This window comes from Filicampus tigris, chromosome 15, assembly GCF_054856515.1.
Source record: "Filicampus tigris isolate MCC_2025a chromosome 15, RoL_Ftig_1.0, whole genome shotgun sequence".
In the NCBI taxonomy this organism is placed as follows: domain Eukaryota; kingdom Metazoa; phylum Chordata; class Actinopteri; order Syngnathiformes; family Syngnathidae; genus Filicampus; species Filicampus tigris.
Window position 1 is genome coordinate 9,532,327 of NC_141231.1, and position 15,358 is coordinate 9,547,684.

Consider the following 15,358-nt stretch of genomic DNA (forward strand, 5'->3'; position numbering starts at 1 on the left):
ACAGCAGCAGACAGACAGGAGACCATTTTGGATGGTTATTGTCATGCTGTTACTATTATGACAGCAGTAATCTCAGGTGACTGAGGTTAATCTGGGAAGTTCATTAGTTCACGTGGGGAAGAAGATGAGCGTGTTTGTTTGTGTGCTATACAATCTGTCTGCAAACATTTGATGGGCCATTGTAAAAGCTTAATTCATTCAGGAGACAACAACAGAAAGATTAGCTTTTTGAAAAATTTCAGAACACTGGGTCTGCAGCAAATCTTAATCAGAAATGGCTTTATGTGTCCCTAAATGTATCTTTGACGCCGATTTAAAAGATGTCTTATACTTTTTTTTTCTAGCACATCAGGTTTTTTCATTTTTTGTTTTTATCAAATTGCACACACGGATTTTACCATAGGTCATTTCTAGCTATGACGTTTCAGAAAAAAGTCTGTTGCAGGACTTGTTTAATTCATAAATATATTGCTATATTACATATTATTAAGAAATCCTGACATGCGAGACAAAAAACGAGGGCAGATTCGGAATCAGTGCAAAAAAAATCTTCTCGAAAGGTTTACTTGCCTCTCTGATTAAAAATAAAATAGTGTAACCAGTGTAATCCCTGTTGACACGGACCTACAAAAAAACAGTAAAATTACATAATTGTATAATTCCGAGGAGCGTAACTAACGGTACACCAAAAATCAGGGTTCGTTATGTAGCTTCGGTTTTGGTGACAGTTCGGTTCACATTGGGTACAGTCAGGCAGCAAAACTAATTGCTAATTCTCATTATCTTCTTTTTAGGAAAGTACACCATCAATAGTTAGACTTTTGAAGTAATAAACAATGCGGACAAGCTCAACAGTAAACAGTGTGACTTACTATGCTGTTAAAAACACTACTAAGAGATTTTGTTATTGCTTTGGTCCTATCTGAAGATAGAGGTAGCGACTGTTTCAATATACCGGTAGCTGAAAGTTTTATTTGTACCGCACGACTTTTTTTGTGCTGCACTGATATGATGCTGTTTAAAATGAATACATTTTTGATGTGCTGCTAAAAGCATATTGCTAGCCATAACATATGCTAGCATGAAGCTGTGTTTGTTTTTAAACCAGGCGTGTAGTTTGAGTGCAGATGCAGTATCTGTGAAGTAAATGTACAGCATACTTTGTTGGAGATGTCTTTTAACTCCTTATTTTGCTCAACACAAACAACAACGATAAACGACCATTTTCAGCATTTACGCTAACAGTCCGTTTACGTTTTGCGCCCTCCGAATCAGACTTAACTGTGCAAAATGGTCTTGGATTTCTTTGTGGATTACCGTGGGTCTCTCTGAGCATTCCTCTACTTGCTCCGACAGTCCAAAAACATGCAAGTTGGTTGCCCCTGCAGTTAGTTACATAAAAGTGTAATTGTTTTAAATGGTAAATCTTTGGCAAGTTTGAACACAGAAGCCAGCTTACGGTAAGGACTTCTCGCCAACGAGATTACCTCTAGATTTAAGCACCTTATTTAGTTCCTGGCAATGAAAATCAGTCATAAGCTGGTCTGTGTGTAGCAGTATATAAAGGAGGCGGCAGCGGACACCAGAACCAATCTGGTGTTTGGCCACTTCTTGCTCGTACTTTGACATAAAGAAGGTAAGAAAAATTATCAGCAAAGTTGTTGGTCTGATTGTGAAGAAAAATGTAATTGTCAAACTATTGTATGTGAAGTGTTATGATTTACCCTGTAACATTTTTGGGGGGTCAAATTATATGTGGGACAATTGGTCCAGTTTCTGGGATTGTTCATCTGAAAGAAGCACTTTTCGCCTCACGATGTGATGTTGGAATCTGATGTGTATTCTCCCAGAATGGCGTCCACCAAGCTGGCACTCCTGCTGGTCGTTCTGTCCTGCATTGAGAGCTGTCTGGCCACCTCATGCGTGGTTGACAGTTTTTCCGTCAAAGAAGACTTTGATCCCAAGAGGGTAAGTAAATCCTGAGAGTCCTCACTGATGGAAAAAAAACAAAACAAAACAACTAAGCAAGGCTGACATCCTTGATTGATTAATCTTCTGCATTCAGTACTCTGGAAAGTGGTACGCTCTGCAGAAGAAGGATCCGGAGGGCTTATTCCTGCAGGACAACATCTCGGCGGAGTACACCATCGATGACGACGGCAGCATGACGGCTTCCTCCAAAGGACGCGTCACACTCTTCGGGTTAGCTGGACACCCAAGTCCTCAAAATTATTTCACGTAAAGAAAAACCAGAAGATCAATTCTTCTTCTTAAAAGCTTTCATAAATCAGTTTTATCAAAAACTGTTGGAGCAAGTTAGTACTTGTTTGAGGATTATGGTAATTCTGTAATTGCCACTGACAACCCAGGCAAAATTTAGCTCCTCCCTGACAAAAAAAAAGTCGAGGTGTGTAAATTCAGCATACTACCTTGTCGCTTACTTATTTAGTCATGGCTTTGCCAACATCTTGTAGCATTCTTTCAGAAAAAGCACCAAAAAATGCGAATAAGTGAGTGAATTTGTGAATCGTGCAGGGAATTACTGTACAGACAGGAGCAGGTCTTTCACAGCCTTGTTTCCCAGATTGTAAAAGATTAGGAAGGATTAGAGAAATTGGTTTCAACATAGGAATTTTCCCATGTTTTCCCATTGTAGCTTCTGGGTCGTATGCGCCGACATGGCCGCCCAGTACTCCGTCCCTGACCCCGGAACCCCGGGCAAGATGTTCATGAACTACCAGGGACTGGCCAGCTACCTGTCCAGTGGAGGCGAGTGTCAAAAAAAATATCCCATTTTGCATCCTCTCGCTCTTTCCTAACAATATGTGAATCCCCACCTTCACCAGGCGACAACTACTGGGTGATAGATACCGACTACGACAACTACGCCATCACCTACGCCTGCCGCACCATCAAGGAGGATGGCAGCTGCGATGACGGCTACGCCCTGGTCTTCTCCAGGAACCCCCGCGGCCTGCCCCCCGCCATCCAGCGCATCGTGCGCCAGAAGCAGGAAGACATCTGCATGGTCGGACAGTTCCAGCCCGTGCTGCAGTCTGGAGCTTGCTAAGAAGGGAAAATGGGAGTGGGCAAGCGAGACAAGTGGTGCCAGCGGGCTGCAGTTGTTGTGGCTTGAAAGCGAGTGTTTGCACGGACTGATGTAATACAAGCAGAAAAGAGTGACCACCTTACACAACCCATACCCGGAGTCCAAGTTTACAAAATTGCTGTCTCCTGTGGTCTTTGAATGAATGTACCATTAAATTTCTTTTTTTTTTTCTAAAATCACATCTGTCTTCATTTTGTGAATGCATGAAAATCCGCACCCCGAAGCTTGAAAACGTGCTGAGCTGTTGATCCCTCCCGATTCCCCGTAAGAACCCGCGAACATGAGTGAAACACAAAGCAGTTCGGGGCTTACTGGTGATCTGCTGTTTTCACACATCAATCCTGTTATGCTAATTCCACTGTAAACCAGAGGGCAAGGATTGTATTAGTGATTTGGAATACAGCAGTGCCGTGTCTTGCATTTGGTACCTACAGTCTCCTACTCACTATGTGGCCAATATCATGACAAAAACATCAAACATTTAAAGACCCTGTTCACTCATTGACTGCCATTGACGAATTTCACAGTCCAGTCAATCCCAGGAATTTATTTATATTTCTTTAAAAAAATTTCAAACGTTAGGGTAAAAAAAAAAGGGTCTGAAAATGTCTGGCAGGGAATAAGTTAAGAAAAAAGAAATGTTTTGTAAATTTTACATACCATAGAGAAAGACTGTCGTTAACCACCTTGCCACGTTCAGCTGTCAACTATGAATCAAACGCCACTACTACCACCTGGAAAAATGGATAACAAGGATTGCATAAATGACCTAACTGCTTGCCACACACTAATTTCTCCAGCCAAGTCAAATTTATTTAGATAGCCCCTAATCACAGAAAGGCCTTAAAAGGGCTTCACATGCCTACAGTTGAAAAAATCATGTCACACATCTGATTATCTAATGGTGAAAGATCACGCAGTTACGGCAAAATCCTGCTTTTGCCGGATTCTGCATAAAAGTCATGAGTGCCAGCTCTTTGCAGTATCCAGTGCGAAAGAACCATGTGCCATTGATACGCGGGGCAAAGGGCTGTGTGTAAAAGGGGCTATTATGAGTGAGACTCCTTGGCGAGACGCTGTGTATTAGGCATCGGGCCAGAGTTCTAAGACTTAAATTAGCTTAGCGCTGATGGGATCAACTGTGTGAACTTACTCAACATGAGGAGCGCCTGCATTCTCAGCCAAAACAATATCATGAAATGATGCAATGCTGCAGCAATTGGTTTGTACATTGGAATTGTTTTCATATCGCTATCTACTTTTTTACATTGTGGGTGAGGCTGTAATCCGCTTCATGCTTAAAATGCAGTGGAGTTGTTGTTTTGAAACATCACCAGGCCACTTAATCCATCTAATCTCTGATGTTACGCCCTCTTTTGTCTCCAATTTGTGACTTCTGTCCGTGCAAGAAAAGGGCCGAACAGAAAGGCCTGCTTTTTTGAAATTCAAGTACAGGAATGTCAACATGACTGACACTATTTTACTGAACGCCCTTTTAAATCGTTTCAATACTTTTCTGTCATGTCTATCTTTAACACTCTGTTTGCCTTCTGCACGAGTCTAGTAATGAGTATAAAAAATTTGATTGAAATAAAAGTAATGATGGCTTGAAACAACTAAATGTTATTGTCAGTGGGTTTTTATCACTTTAAAAGTTTCTTTAAAAAAATAAAAAATAAAAATACTTTTCACTTTCTCTACTTCAGTTTTCGGTGTCGGTTCGAAAAAAAAAAGTATCAAACATCCCTATGAATAATAGTGTAAAATTAAACCAAATGTCCAAAATATTTGCAAAATATTCAGTATGGAAAAATATTCAAATTTCATGAACAAATGCCATCTATTTTCTAATTTGCTTATGCTGTTTGGTATCAAATTACCGGTATATCTTAGGTTTTTTGTGGCCACATCAGCTCAAAAACGGACTCATTTTGGTCCAAACTAAAAATGGCTGACAATAGTTATAGTCATGGTCATCGAAATGACTCTCAATTACAAACCTATAATTAGAGGTTTTGCCCTCTTGGATTCAGGTCACCAACCACATTGAACTCAGCACACAGGAAAGCAAAATGAGCAGAGGCCTAAGTATGGAATACAAAAAAAAAGTCATTAGTGTAGTAGTTGTGAGTCTAAAAGGTTGTCTGTCTCTAATGTGCCCTGGGATTGACTGGCAACCATTCCAGAGTGTAGTCAGCATGAATGGGCTCCAGCTCACCGTGATCCTATGTTCCAACCAGATCAAATCCCGATTGCATTTACATTTGGCAATCATTCGATTTTTACATGGAAAAATCTTTCATCACACTTGAATAAAATTTGCTATGCTTTAGCCACATTATCTACAAGAGTGGGTCGAGTCAACATTTATTGAGCGAAACATTAATACAGGATGAGTTAAACATTAAACTTGCAAATGTCTTAGGAGCCCTACGGTAAACTTTGATACCCGAAGAAATAAATATCTCGAGGTACACAGTACTCTTTTGTAAAACGCTTAGTTAGCAGCCATTTTCACCTACAAGTCTGATAATATTAGCACAGTATTAGTATGCACAGCTATGTTAGATTACATTTCAAAAGACAATGTTCAAAATCAAATAATGCCTCCAGTAATGAATAATGATTCATATCTCTCAAATAGTGTTTTTTTTTTTTTTTTTCTTTTCTTTTCTTATGATCGGCTCCTAAATGCACCTCCTATTTCTTGGTCTCTTCGATTTGCTCCACCTCGCTTGATTCATCCACCACCTTGCCGTTGACCATAGTCTGCGTCACCACCTTCACGATCTTCCTGGTGCGAACATCAGGTTCTTCTGTACGCGCAATCATAAGACAAATACACACAAGTGAGTGAGGATGTTAAAATAAGACATTTTCACTTACTTTGGGTGTGTTGAATACGAAGGCTTTCTGGACAAGATGGTCTCATCCTTTCTTTAGAATCAACCATAGGTTGAACTATTATACATCCATCCATTATCTGATATACTGTACAGGTTAAATAAAATCGCAGTACAATTTTGTCATTTCAACTCTGAATTTGAGAAGTGATTGGTCGTTGTGAGCAGTTGTGATGTCATTTTCAGTCGACAGAAGACAAAATGGCCGCCCCCGGAGATGGCTAAAAACGAGTGGATTAACACTTATTCCACAAACGCAATATTCATCAGAATGCCATGTTTCAACTAGTGGGCTTGCATAAAACATATTCTTGAAAAAATTATGTTTGCGTTGACTTCCGCTTTAAGGTCTACACATCTCTAAAAAGCTAGACATTATGATTGTATAACAGTATTACAGCCACGATCTATCTGAAATTGGAACTAGTCTAAACACGGCATTCTGAATGATATCGAATTTGTGGAATATGAGGTAAGCAGCAAAATCCACCCGTTTTTAGTCATCTCAGAAAGTGGCAAAGTGGCCATCCACCGAGGTGTCTAAAAATTGGTGGATTTTACTGCTTAACTGATATCCAACCATCACAATAATAATCAGAATGCCGCATTTAAACTAGTGAGGCTGCATAGAACATTTTCTTGTAAAGAACATTTTTGGGTTGACTTCCGCTTTAAGAAAAATAAAATATATATATTATTACTAGAATAAAGTCCTAAATTAATGTTAAAATGATAAAGTTGTATTTTTTGTTGAAAAAGTGGTGAAATTACTAGAATCAAGGTATAATGTTATAAGAATACAGGAATTTTTCCAAGAAAATGTACAAAAAATACAAAAAAAAGTACAGAAAACACACATTGTCATTAACTTATGACTAATGAAAAACCACACGCTATTTCTTAAAAAAATACAACTTCATTCTTATAAATTTTGATTTTACACTAATATTATGACTTGATTATATTAATTCGCTTACCGGTAATTTATTGTCACAGTGTACTATTTTTTTTTTTGTGTGAGCCTAACGACCCTAATCCTTCGCTCCGGCTGGTATTGTTAAACAATACAGTGAGTGTTGCCACTTTGTTTTATAGGTGAATGATTAAAAGCACTCACTTTTTGGAGGCGGTGGAATTTCCTTGATGCTGTAACACAAACAAAAACTTACTAAGAACACAATGGACAAACAAATGCTCAAGCGATAGCTAGACAAGCTAACTGTGCTTTCTTCTTCTTCTTCTACCTGTTGACATATAGCAAAAACTCAACTACACGTTCCATAAAGCAAACAGATGTCACCAAATGAATTATCAACAAATACTGTAGCATATAATAACAGCATACATTTTGCAGACTGATGTTAGCTAAAATAAAAGCACACGCTAACCAAACCGTGAGCTAGTTCGCTGTTGTACATTTCAAGCTTTTTGTAAAGTAACTGCCTATTTTATGTTTTTGGGTATTTGACAACCATGCTCCAATTAGAAAATAAGAAATCAGAAGTTACTTTCACTTTATTAATATTTTCCTGAATAACAGCACTCGAATACAATTTCTAGCTACTGTTACCGTGTGATGAGTAAAGAAGTGTAATTTTTGGGCGGCCACTGATCTCACTGAGCGGCGAATTCTTGTGAATGCTTGTGAACGTGGCAAATGTTGGCATTTCGTCAGGATTTGTAAAAGGCTGCAAAAGGTTGCAAAGATAGTTATTACTTGTCCCAAACAGTTTTTCTTGTTGAAAATTTATTGGTGACATCTTTGCAATCTTTTACAACCCCTTCCAAAAATCCAACATTCGCAAGCATTCACTGCTCGGTGAGAAAGCAGCTTTACCTTTCCTCTCCCTCCAGCAGGCGCCTATAGGTGGCAATCTCCATTTCCAGGTTCTGTTTGATGCGCAGGAGCTGCTCGTAGTCGGTCTTGGTGCGCTGCATGTCCAGTCGGAGCTGCGAAAGGTCTTCTTCCAGCTGGTTCAGGGTGACCTGCAGACGCTCCATCTCAGCAGCGTACTTGTGACTCGCTTCGCCCAGGTTACCCTCCAGGGCCGCAACCTGAAGGTAGAAACCAAAGCAACACAGGATGGGAATGGTTAAACTCTGGTCTTGTTCTGTATGCGTTAGAAACAGAAGAACAGTAGTAACTTTCTACTATAGGGTGTGTAGGCAGGATGGCGACATCATTTAAGAAGCATAAAACCAAATTGAAAACCATGACTAAGCTGACTCCTGTTATTTACTTATCCCACTGCAAAAGTTTCTCGCTGTCTACGCCAGTCTACCTCAAACCTCAAAAATGTCACCACGATCCTTAGACGACTTCACGGGCCATTACCAACAAACCCTGTGAACAGACAAGACCTTGCCTTCCAAAGCAAACACTGTCTGGCGAGACACATTCAGCCAACTCATCATCGGGTCTCAACCCTGACTCAACAGTCTGTTGCTGTCGCTGCTGAAACATGTTTACTGTCAACACAAGATTTCTAGTCAAACAAGGGCTTCCCAAGGTGCAAATACGATACAGCACAAGGAAGTTGAACAACTAAACTTGACTTGCTGCAGGACAAGCTCCTTCGCACTACCAAGTCATAGCTGAAAACCTACTTCCAGAAACCTACTACACTTACTTCTTACTACTAACGCTCTACAGACTATCCAACCAAATTCCTGCTTACTAATTTCTGCGACAGAATATCTACTATTGAGTTCACGTCCTAGAAGCAACTACCTACTACAGGCTGCGTGCTACGATGATCAACTATTGACAATTGCTTAGTACTTACTACCGGCGACCAACTATAGCTTTTTTCTTGTAACTAATACTAGGTGCCTTCTTTCCTTTGTAGACTACTTAGGACTTACTACTGAAAAACCATTGCCAGGTGCCAACAATTTAGTTTCTAACTCCAGAAAACTATATCTACACTCTTCAGCCAATTACTACCAAAAAGCAGCCACTTGCCATGTGCCTACTTTCTCTGCTTTCTACTACCTACTGTCTATTACTGAGACCCTACTACCATGTACCTGCTATACTGTCCTATACTTGCAAAAATATACCACCAGAAACCTCCAGTACATACTTTCTGTTTCTCAGCATCGACTCCCGAAGAACTCCTACCACTTGACGACTATATGACTACTTATCTACCTTCTACTAACGAATATCTTAATCGAAAACCCAGATATCCAGAATAAACTACTGCTTTCCGTTACAGACTACCTACAACTGGAAAGCTACACCGGAGTTTGTCTTAAAGTGCTTTATAAATACAGTTGTAGTTGAGATACCTACTTTATGCTACCAAGTACTTCTGAACACTACTTACTACAAATATGCACTGCCTGCTAACTCATGTACCTTCAGGTTCTACTACTGGCAAATGTAAAAACGGACATCAGCCAGTGACGGACTGACGGACCGTCACAGATGGAGGCGGTTAGTGACGATTACATTGACGAATGAAAACCCACTTTCGTCAGTCCGTCTATTTTAGCAAAACGTAGCGTCATTCGCCAATTATCCGCAAAACGGGCGTCCGTCAGTGACGGACTGACGGGCAAGTCCGGTGGGGGCCGGGGGGTACGAGCGACTCACCGCCGGATGCCCGTTTAAAATTAGAGGCGCACCGGCCTATAGACAGCTACTATTTCTAGTACTGGGTACCCACTGTACTTCGTTTTTGAACTCGCTACGACCAGTTAACCTATAATACCTACTTCCTACTACCAATGACTTACGACGTAAGCAACCCATTACCATACTACTCCAGAGCTACCTCATTTTTAGAACCCACGTGCCTAGGGACACCGCACCTTTCCACACCTTTCCCACTGTCAGAAGATCAGTAAACCCATAGTACCCAACCTTGCATCCAACTGAAAAAGAGGTCTTTAGGAAAATCTCATCAAAGACACTTTGTGTGAGCTTATGGCATGCTTTGACTCTGGAGTGCAGCTAATCAACCACCTGCTTGTGCAAACTCTCCAGTTCCACTTCAAGGGTTTGAAGGAAGCGCTGCCTGTCGACCAGCTCGCTCTGCGCACCTCTCAGGGCCTCATTGCTCTCCTTCACGTCGTTCTGCACCGTCTCCAGCTGACACACGAGAAGGTCAAAAATGACTGCACATCATCATTTTTTTTTATTTTTCTCAACTTGGCCTATGAAACAACATGCCATGCACATTAGTGGACAACTGGATACTACAGTAGTGTACCTTCTTGCGGTACCACTGCTCGGCATGTTCCTTGTTTTTCTTGACAATGCCCTCGTATTGGATCCGCAGTTCAGACAGGACGGCTCCCAGCTCTGGTCCCTGGGCCGAGTCCACCTCCACATTAACCTCATCCCGGGCTATACGAGACTTCATCTGCTCCAGTTCCTGCAGAATGAAAATGTTGCTTTCCTACTTAATATTTTTCCCCACTCACTGAATGAATAAAGTATTCTATCTATCCATTCACACTACTGAGTTGTATTTTGTGCTATGTGTGTTGCACACGCAGAGATGGGAAATTCAGGCCCCAGTTTGTCTTAAAGCACAGGTGCTTCCACTCAACTGAGCTCATTTACCTGGCGTTTGAGTAGAAGCACCTGCGGCTAAAACCAATCCGTGGCAGGGTTTTTACATCCTGGACCTGGATTTCTCATCTCTGTGCACATGTGGAAGAGGCACTCGTTGAATGAGAATGTGAGAGCATCTACGGTACATTATTTAGATGTTGTCCATCAATAGTTAATGAAAGAGAGCTTGGTTTGCCATTGACCCCTTGAACAAAGTAAAAGTATTGGGTATACACCGTATTCAATAATTAATTGAATAATAAGATACACTAGATGTACATCTATGGTTTGGCATTAATCTGAACTGAAGATTTGTGTAATCTGGTTGTAATTTGTATTTGTATGGTCACACTGTAAATTGCATGTAGATAAGGTCAGTTTTGTCCTAGTAATACGTTTCCTGGCTATAGTACACCTCACATAAGCTGAGTGGACAGAAGCGGCTGGTTTAGCGTAATAAGATCTACCTGCTCTTTCTGTCCGCTGTAACCAAAGGACCCCCAAAAGACCACTTTCAGCCACCAAATTAGGTCGGCTGACGAAATACATACGGCCTTCTTCTTGTCTGAGTGCGAGCACAAAATGAACATGTCGCATGTTCTTATATATGAATCTGAATATTAAGCAAATAAGTCGAGTGTTTTTACATTTTTTTTACATCCCGAACGTTTTGTAGAATATGAGGTTTTGTTTTTTTTGAGGTTTTTTTTTACTTAAAGTGAGTTTCTAATTTGAAAAAATACACCTAAAAAGATTTATTTTATGAAAGGTATCTTATAAAAATCTTTCAAAGGAACACATTTGACAAGATTGACAACGTGGACATGCATGCTTTTCATTGTACAGCGACAGTATGGTTCCAATATAGGGCTAAGAATGTTTTTGCACGAGGATGACAGAAGAGGAAATTAAAACGCTGAGCCCAGAGAGCCAGACAAGGCACACGGACTACCTCCTCGTGGTTCTTCCTTAGGAAGTAAAGTTCCTCTTTCAGGCTGTCTAGGTCGCCTCTGAGGGAGGCAATAATCTGGTCGTGGTCGCTCTTGGCCTTCTTCAGGGCCACGCAGTCTCGCTCTACTGACTGACACATCACCAACTCAGTCTCCCATCTAGTTAGACAGAACAGGGCATAAAGTTGCGTTTTAATTTATTGCTCCTTGGTTAGTTAGTCAGTTGAAAACGTTTGTGCAAGGCGTGGCGGATGTGTCGAGGAAGTACAATACATTTCGGTGTTGTCGTTAACTACTCACTTGATCCTGAAGTCATCGGCAGCCAGTCTGGCGTTATCGATCTCCAACATGAGACGAGCATTTTCCAAGGTCTTCTTCCTCACCTAATACACACAAATCGTCACGGTAATGAAAGTCATACTTATTATTGGTTTTCTAAGTAGAGCGGGAGGGGGTCGCAGCCACTCATTTTGACAAGAAAGGAGCACCCCTTCAAAACAGGCTTAGATGTGGGAGTTTTAAAAAATTGTCTATGAAAAGTGCTCTGTAATTCTTGATTCTTGGGGTATTATGAAGATACTCACTAACTGTTTTAAATTGTGGTAGAAAAATATATAATATATACCCAAAGGGACGGAACGGTGAACTAGTGGTGCTCGCATGTTTGCCTCACAAGTTTTGGGTTCAAATCCTATGTAGAGTTTGCATGTTTCTCTGGGTACCCTGGTTTCCTCTCACATATGAACAACATGCATACTGAGTTCACGGAACACACTTTGGCACACGTAATTAGATAGGCAACTTCCTTTTGTTAGAATAGGCCACTGTATCGCTGTAATTGTCTCTCTTGCTACGGCTTTCCCCATGTATGGCACTCTGGCACACTTACTAGTTCAATCTAGTTAAGACTGAGGAATCACATTATTTCATGGGCGAGGCAACAAAAAGGGTTTGAAGCAAACAACGAAATAACCAAATACTGTATTTTTTCCCATGCAAAGAGCTCTCTTGCATAAAAAAAAAACATTCAAGGATGGCACAAAACTGCTGAACAACCAACATGAAAACATTTTTTTTAAATTGTCTTCCCCCCCAAAATTTGAAATTTAAGGACACTCAGTGTGGCATGCAGGCCGCCAGGTGGCCATCCCTGAACGAAGGCCTTGGACTTTCCAGTGTGTCTTGGCTACCTCCTGCTCGATCGCATGAGCCTGGGCCATCATGGAGTCAAGGTCATGACCTTTGGGTATGCGCTCAATCATCACTTGCTTGATCTTCATCTCTAGGTCGGCGTTGGAGCGTTCCAGCGAGTGCACCTGTGAGGGCAAAAAGAGCTCATACGATCAAAGCGCATCCGTAACATCATATCCTCGTCTTCCACTTGGCTGCTGACCAAGAACCCAACAGAAGTCTACCTTGTCCAGGTACTTGGCCAGACGGTTGTTGAGGCTCTGCATGGCCTCCTTCTCGTTGGCGCTGTTGCCGTGCCGCCCGTTGAGCTGCAGGCTGGCCGGCCCGTTGAGGTCATGGCTGACGGACGCCGATCGGGTCAGCGCGCTGCCAGTGGAGAACGAGACAGACGCGCGGGAGCGGCCAGTGTCCATCAAGGAGCGGCTGGAGAAAGACGGCTGGCGACTTACAGAGTAACCCCGAAGTGACATGCTGGAGGCCATGATGAGAAGCTGTGGTAGAGGGGTACAGAGGACGTAAGCCGGGTCCACACATACCAGCAAAAAAGGCCGAATGTGAGCATTCTGCTTCCCTTGCCATCAAAATCAGAAAAGGCCCAAGTGTAAGTTTTTCTTTAGTGACGCCTCAAACATCTGAACAATCCTTTTCTTCAACAACAACAATGAAAATGTGCTTTTGATGTCAAAATAATGCATTTACAATGAATCACCGGTGTAAACTTTACAAACTATTTGCACGCTATTTAGTAGTAGTAATAGTATTTAGTAGTGTGCGTGCAATGCATATGTGTGTGTGTGTGTGTGTGTGTGTGTGTGTGCGTCTGTGAGTATGTATGCACATTACATCATTTGTGACACTCTTTGGAGTAAATTTAATGTGAAAAAATAAGCTCCTTGTAATGGTCGTATTTCCAAAGATTCACCATGTTCGTGGGTTTCCACATTCCACGGAGACGCTGTGATCTCATTCAAGAGACCAAATCTGCTGGGTGTTGTATATATATATATATATATATATATATATATATATTTTCATTATTACTTTCCCAGTGTAATAATCAAACCAGAGCTGAAGACTTTTCTCCACCCATCCCCATAACAAAACGTAGTTGATGGCAATTTGCGCCGCTGCCTCTCGAGTTACGGTTAAAGTTGACGTCATTTCACGTCAACGGCACTCAAAGAGTTAATATTGAAATGTTTGCGTGTGTTTTTTTTCCTTTCAATATTCTACACAAAATACGCCATAATTACAATACGAAAAGCAATTGTTGCACATATTTTAAACATAAAAAATAAATCACACGTACAGTGGACATACAAAGTCTATACACACCTGTTGAAATGCAAAGGTTGTTAGATGCATCATAAACAAGAAGTCGCGAACATTCTTCTGAAGTGTCACATAAGATCTGACTGATGTGGAAGCCCGTAAGCAAATGTTGAATCTTGCATAGACAAGTACTCTTAAGCACCACTCAACATAACATCATGCACCATCTGCATCCAGGCCACCACCGACTTTGTGGTCAGCACCTCTTCAGTGAGTCCATCTCAACAATGCTTCCATTAAGTAAAAAAAACAAGTCAAACTAATCTAAATGTAAATTCTCATATCAGCATGAACTCATAAAGTCACTTATTATGATGATAAGATCCGTTTTGTATTCAAGAATAGTAAAGTGTTTAAATAGGAGTAGTAGGTAAGGGCATCCTGTGTAAAAAACTGTGCCAAACAAATGATGAAATTGACTTGCTGTGGCAACCCCTGACACGATAAGTGAAAGTTGCAACATTTGCATAAACACTTTTGCTCCGATAATCTATCAGCAAATCAGTGCATTTAGAGAGCATAGGCTGTGCTAAAGAAATATTAGGGCCACATTGGGGGAAAAAATAAAATTAAATTAAAAAACAAAAGCCGTAAGACAATAGTTTGAATGTTAAAAGAACCAAGTCCTATTTTATCCAGAATTTACAGAAATACATTGGTTGCACAAGTTTGCACACCCTCATAACTGGGATGTGGCCGTGTTCAGAATTACCCAATCACATATAAACTCATGTTGCTGCCACCATTAAAAGTATCCTAAATAAAGTTCAGATATTATCATAAGCTTTTCCTGACATGCTTTATAGAAGAAGCCTGAAGGTTTTGTGCTAACAATGACTACTATTTGGAACTGTTCATAACTCCTTTGACTTGATCAAAAAAGCTATGTTGGTGCCAAACATACCTTTTGGGTTTATGGCCAAAAATTTCAACCTTAGTTTCATCGGACCAAAAGATTTTGTTATGGTCGCATGAAAGATGAACGGCGACACAGTTATTTTCTTTCTGTAGGCTTATTTGACATTCTCTTTTCCTGGTGTCACCTTACTTCCTGTGCATTGGAGAAATCAATGAGGGGATGTTGGACAGTTAGCCTTTGTGTGTGTGTGTGTGTCTGTGTGTGTGTATATGGGGGGGGGCAGTGTTAGGGGGATGCGATGTTTGTCCGCGCGCGCTGGCCCTGGTGCCTTTCTCAACAGAGTTCTAGAGGCGGATTAGCCGTCAAGGGAACTTCTCTGTGTGTCTGTCACTTGATCCTGGCAACGCGACAGAGGAGCCATCAGGGGACAGACAGACTCCTTGTTCA

At 41.1% G+C, this 15,358-nt stretch overlaps 2 protein-coding genes across 7 annotated transcripts in view; one reads left to right on the forward strand and one right to left on the reverse strand.

The window, feature by feature from the left end:
• Positions 1 to 480: 480 nt before the first annotated feature.
• LOC147135389 (keratin, type I cytoskeletal 18) overlaps positions 481 to 15,358 on the reverse strand; it is a 62,034-nt gene continuing 47,156 nt past the window's right edge. For 2 of the 6 annotated variants that reach the window (XM_086053007.1, XM_086053006.1), the window contains exons 6-15: positions 13,170 to 13,211; positions 12,945 to 13,086; positions 12,720 to 12,845; positions 11,830 to 11,912; positions 11,532 to 11,688; positions 10,233 to 10,397; positions 9,986 to 10,111; positions 7,850 to 8,067; positions 7,130 to 7,158; positions 5,460 to 5,925 (exon numbers count right to left, since the gene is read on the reverse strand). In XM_086053007.1, the coding sequence (XP_085909133.1) occupies positions 5,810 to 5,925; positions 7,130 to 7,158; positions 7,850 to 8,067; positions 9,986 to 10,111; positions 10,233 to 10,397; positions 11,532 to 11,688; positions 11,830 to 11,912; positions 12,720 to 12,845; positions 12,945 to 13,086; positions 13,170 to 13,211 (1,204 nt within the window). In that variant the 3' untranslated portion in view covers positions 5,460 to 5,809. Of the gene's footprint in view, positions 3,844 to 4,993; positions 5,194 to 5,459; positions 5,926 to 7,129; positions 7,159 to 7,849; positions 8,068 to 9,985; positions 10,112 to 10,232; positions 10,398 to 11,531; positions 11,689 to 11,829; positions 11,913 to 12,719; positions 12,846 to 12,944; positions 13,212 to 15,358 lie in introns of those variants that run through there. The other 4 variants (XM_086053005.1, XM_086053003.1, XR_015089770.1 and 1 more) reach the window with 3 other exon arrangements.
• Positions 1,537 to 3,288, forward strand: rbp4l (retinol binding protein 4, like). The gene is made up of 5 exons (XM_086053009.1): positions 1,537 to 1,636; positions 1,851 to 1,968; positions 2,066 to 2,202; positions 2,657 to 2,769; positions 2,847 to 3,288. Exons 2-5 carry the CDS (start codon positions 1,852 to 1,854, stop codon positions 3,068 to 3,070), a joined length of 591 nt encoding a protein of 196 aa, XP_085909135.1. The 5' UTR covers positions 1,537 to 1,636; position 1,851; the 3' UTR covers positions 3,071 to 3,288.

Excerpts from the sequence above, each read along its gene's own strand:
- rbp4l (XM_086053009.1), top strand. The coding sequence starts at position 1,852 with ATGGCGTCCACCAAGCTGGCACTCCTGCTGGTCGTTCTGTCCTGCATT. Across the intron at positions 1,969-2,065 it reads AAGACTTTGATCCCAAGAGG|TACTCTGGAAAGTGGTACGC; the intron begins GTAAGTAAATCC and ends TTCTGCATTCAG. Across the intron at positions 2,203-2,656 it reads GGACGCGTCACACTCTTCGG|CTTCTGGGTCGTATGCGCCG; the intron begins GTTAGCTGGACA and ends TTCCCATTGTAG.